At 40.5% G+C, this 2,953-nt stretch overlaps 1 protein-coding gene across 2 annotated transcripts; it reads right to left on the reverse strand.

The window, feature by feature from the left end:
• Positions 1-6: 6 nt before the first annotated feature.
• On the reverse strand, positions 7-2,453 carry LOC116380187 (anoctamin-9-like). Of its 2 annotated transcripts, none has more exons than XM_031842131.1 (4): positions 2,240-2,453; positions 1,681-1,845; positions 549-585; positions 7-327 (listed from the first exon to the last, which is right to left on the reverse strand). In XM_031842131.1, the coding sequence occupies exons 1-4, from the start codon at positions 2,240-2,242 to the stop codon at positions 59-61; spliced, it is 474 nt and encodes a 157-aa protein (XP_031697991.1). In that variant the 5' UTR covers positions 2,243-2,453; the 3' UTR covers positions 7-58. The 2 variants fall into 2 exon arrangements, 1 of the variants encoding a protein (XP_031697991.1); XR_004212519.1 differs by having other exon boundaries at positions 216-327; positions 549-1,516.
• Between the last annotated feature and the right edge of the window lie 500 nt (positions 2,454-2,953).

The following is a 2,953-nucleotide window of genomic DNA, read 5'->3' on the forward strand; positions in this document are numbered from 1 at the left end:
CAGATGGACTATAAGAGACACACTGAGCACAGACAGACCGTTACAGACAGAGACACAGTTATGGACAGACACTGACATGTAGATGGACTATAAGAGACACACTGAGCACAGACGGACCGTTACAGACAGAGACACAGTTATGGACAGACACTCTGACATGTAGATGGACTATAAGAGACACACTGAGCACAGACAGACAGTTACAGACAGAGTACCTGCCCAGGAAGAAGGCCACATAGAAGAGTGAGGAGAAGAGAGTGAAGAACTGGAAGGTGAACATCTTGACTGTGAAGTTCCTCTCTGTGGCTGCAAATGAGTTGGTCTTCTCTGAAAACACACATATGGCAATGCATTCATGTACTGTGAGATATGTGACAAAATGTCTTTGAATATTTGATTTGGTCTCACAATATAAAGAATGTATTTAGATATTTTAACTAGAATTAACTGCTTTAAATCAATGGAGAAATGTATGCATTTCTAGATCTTTTATTGCATTTGTTTACTATCAACAACACACTGAACAAAGTTTCCTACTTTGTTCTCACCTATGTGACACAGCTTGAGGGACACCCATCTGTTTACCTACAGGTGATGTTGAGTGAGAGAGACGAACAGACAGACAGGAGACATTTGATAGTTATTACATTGTCGGCAGGTTGACCTTACTAAGAGCAGGAGGCTGTGTGTTCACAAGCTTGTTCACAAATATCAGATGCAGAACCGTCTTCCTGTTTCCTCAGTGGTGGGATGATTGTTCTGTCAGTTTAAAAGACAAAGGAGGATCCCTCTATCAGGATGGACAGAAGTGACATTTATTGCACTTGTGGTCAGAGCAAGGGCGCCGAAAGTAGGTGGTAGGAAGTGAGGAAGGGGCCACTGGCCCAAATTGCCATCTCTAGTTTATTTTGTCCTTCCTCAGCTCCCTTCTGAGTTGACTTGTGTAAGTTGTCAAGACACTTTGATCTAGAATCTGTTGTGCTCATATACAAGGCAGGATGGTAAAAGTCAAACACGCTTTGAGTCTGATCTCTTAATAGCAGCATGTTCATGACAGCGCTTTATTTGACAGGAGGAGGTTTTACTTTGGCCCCATTCACTTCAGTTCCAGCAGGGTTAGGGTTAGTCTGTGATTTAAGACTGCCTGTGTTTCCACGGGACAATGTATTGTGATTCAAATACTGGAGTAACATACTTGATGATGAGGTCATAGGACATCCCGTTGCTGTGACTTTCTTTCACCACACCTGGACCCATGATGAGACAGCTAACACTAGTTACACCTCTTCCTTTATATAACGCAGGATGAACACAACGCTGAGTGTGCAGGAACTGGGCCCTGTACAACGAAGTGAGGGTATCTTGAGGAGTTGGAGATTTCAAGAATTTCTGACACCAACAACATCTCCCACTTGGTGAAAAGAACTTCAGACATGTTGACAAACTGTGGGCAGAATGGCTGCAAATGCACCACCACTGGAGTTGTTTGTATCTGGTTTTACTTCGTAAGGAACTGCTGCAAATATTAAACACAACAAAAGAAGCTAATTCAGGCTGCTTATCTGGTGTGGCTACAAGGTTAGCACTAGGAACAGCTTGGAATAATGTGTTAATGTGTTTTTTCTTCCCATATACAGACGTGTGAATGCAGCATGAGGATCAGGATACAGGTATACGTACGCGGGTCATGATCTGAATGGTGAGATAGTGCAGCACGGCTCCAAGCATGATCGCCACAGTGTTGGCATGATCCCCGATAAACTCCCAGCTGCCTTCAGACATCAAGGGGGCGGCCACCACTCGAAACACCACCAGGGCTTGAGCGAGACCAATGATCAGTATCAGCTAGAACACAAACAAACACACCAAATGTTGCTTGTTCTTTCTAATGCACCGTCGTAGCAATCTTTTTATAATGAATGCAATCATGTTACCAAATCAGCAGGAAATAATTAGGATTGTTTGACTGACAATAATATGAAGTTACAGCTGTTGTTCCATGAAAATTAAACTGATCTTTTGGTTGTGAAACACTTTCATTTGGGCAGGTGAACATGTCAGCAGTTCGTGATCTGTGCAGGGAGATACATTTACTGACAATGTGTTTACCCTGAATCATGCCTATCAGGTAGCGCTTCAGCCCACGCTGTATTCCACACCCACTAAACTCTTTAGGTATCAGACTACAGATATTGTGTGTGTGTGTGTGCGCGCACACGCGCGCGTGTGCGTGTCTTACCATGAGAGTTACCAGAATGAGGACCAGGGTGCTGCGCAGGTAGGAGTGTCTGAATTGTTTGGGTTTACAGTTTGGATCATTGACTATTTCCAAAATCAGTTCCTCCTGTAACACACAGAGATTTAGTTCACACGTTGAAGGGATATTACAAGGACTTTGTCCTGGAATCGTACTTTAAAAAGGAGCTTTAACAGGAAAAAGAGCAGACTTTCTATGGAAAAAAAAAAACTTGGTGTCAAATTGAGCTGAGTGAGATATAGATATAGATATAGATATATATATATATATATATAGATATATAGATATATAGATATATAGATATAGATATATAGATATAGATATAGATATAGATATATATAGATATATATATAGATATATATATATATATATATATATATATGCAGGAAAGAAAATTCTGGAAATGAAAACCATCATTTATAGACAAGAAAACTTCAAAGCTGTCAGTCATGTAATGCATCCAGATATGTGGAAGTATTTAAAAGTATCTCAGTAAGAGTGGAATTTACTCATCAACATAAAACCCTAAATTCATTATATTTTCACTCAATTAATTTTCCCATCGTTTTACAACATGCAGTCAGTGAGGATCAGGAAACTATCCGGGAAGTTCTTGCTTTATTGTAGATCGTTTTGGAAAATCACACCTGTGTACACTCTTTATCTGCATATTAAGTGGATAGCGTGTACACTCTT

The sequence above is a fragment of the Anarrhichthys ocellatus genome, unplaced genomic scaffold (assembly GCF_004355925.1).
Source record: "Anarrhichthys ocellatus isolate YVR2014 unplaced genomic scaffold, GSC_Weel_1.0 scaffold6330, whole genome shotgun sequence".
Lineage (NCBI taxonomy): Eukaryota > Metazoa > Chordata > Actinopteri > Perciformes > Anarhichadidae > Anarrhichthys > Anarrhichthys ocellatus.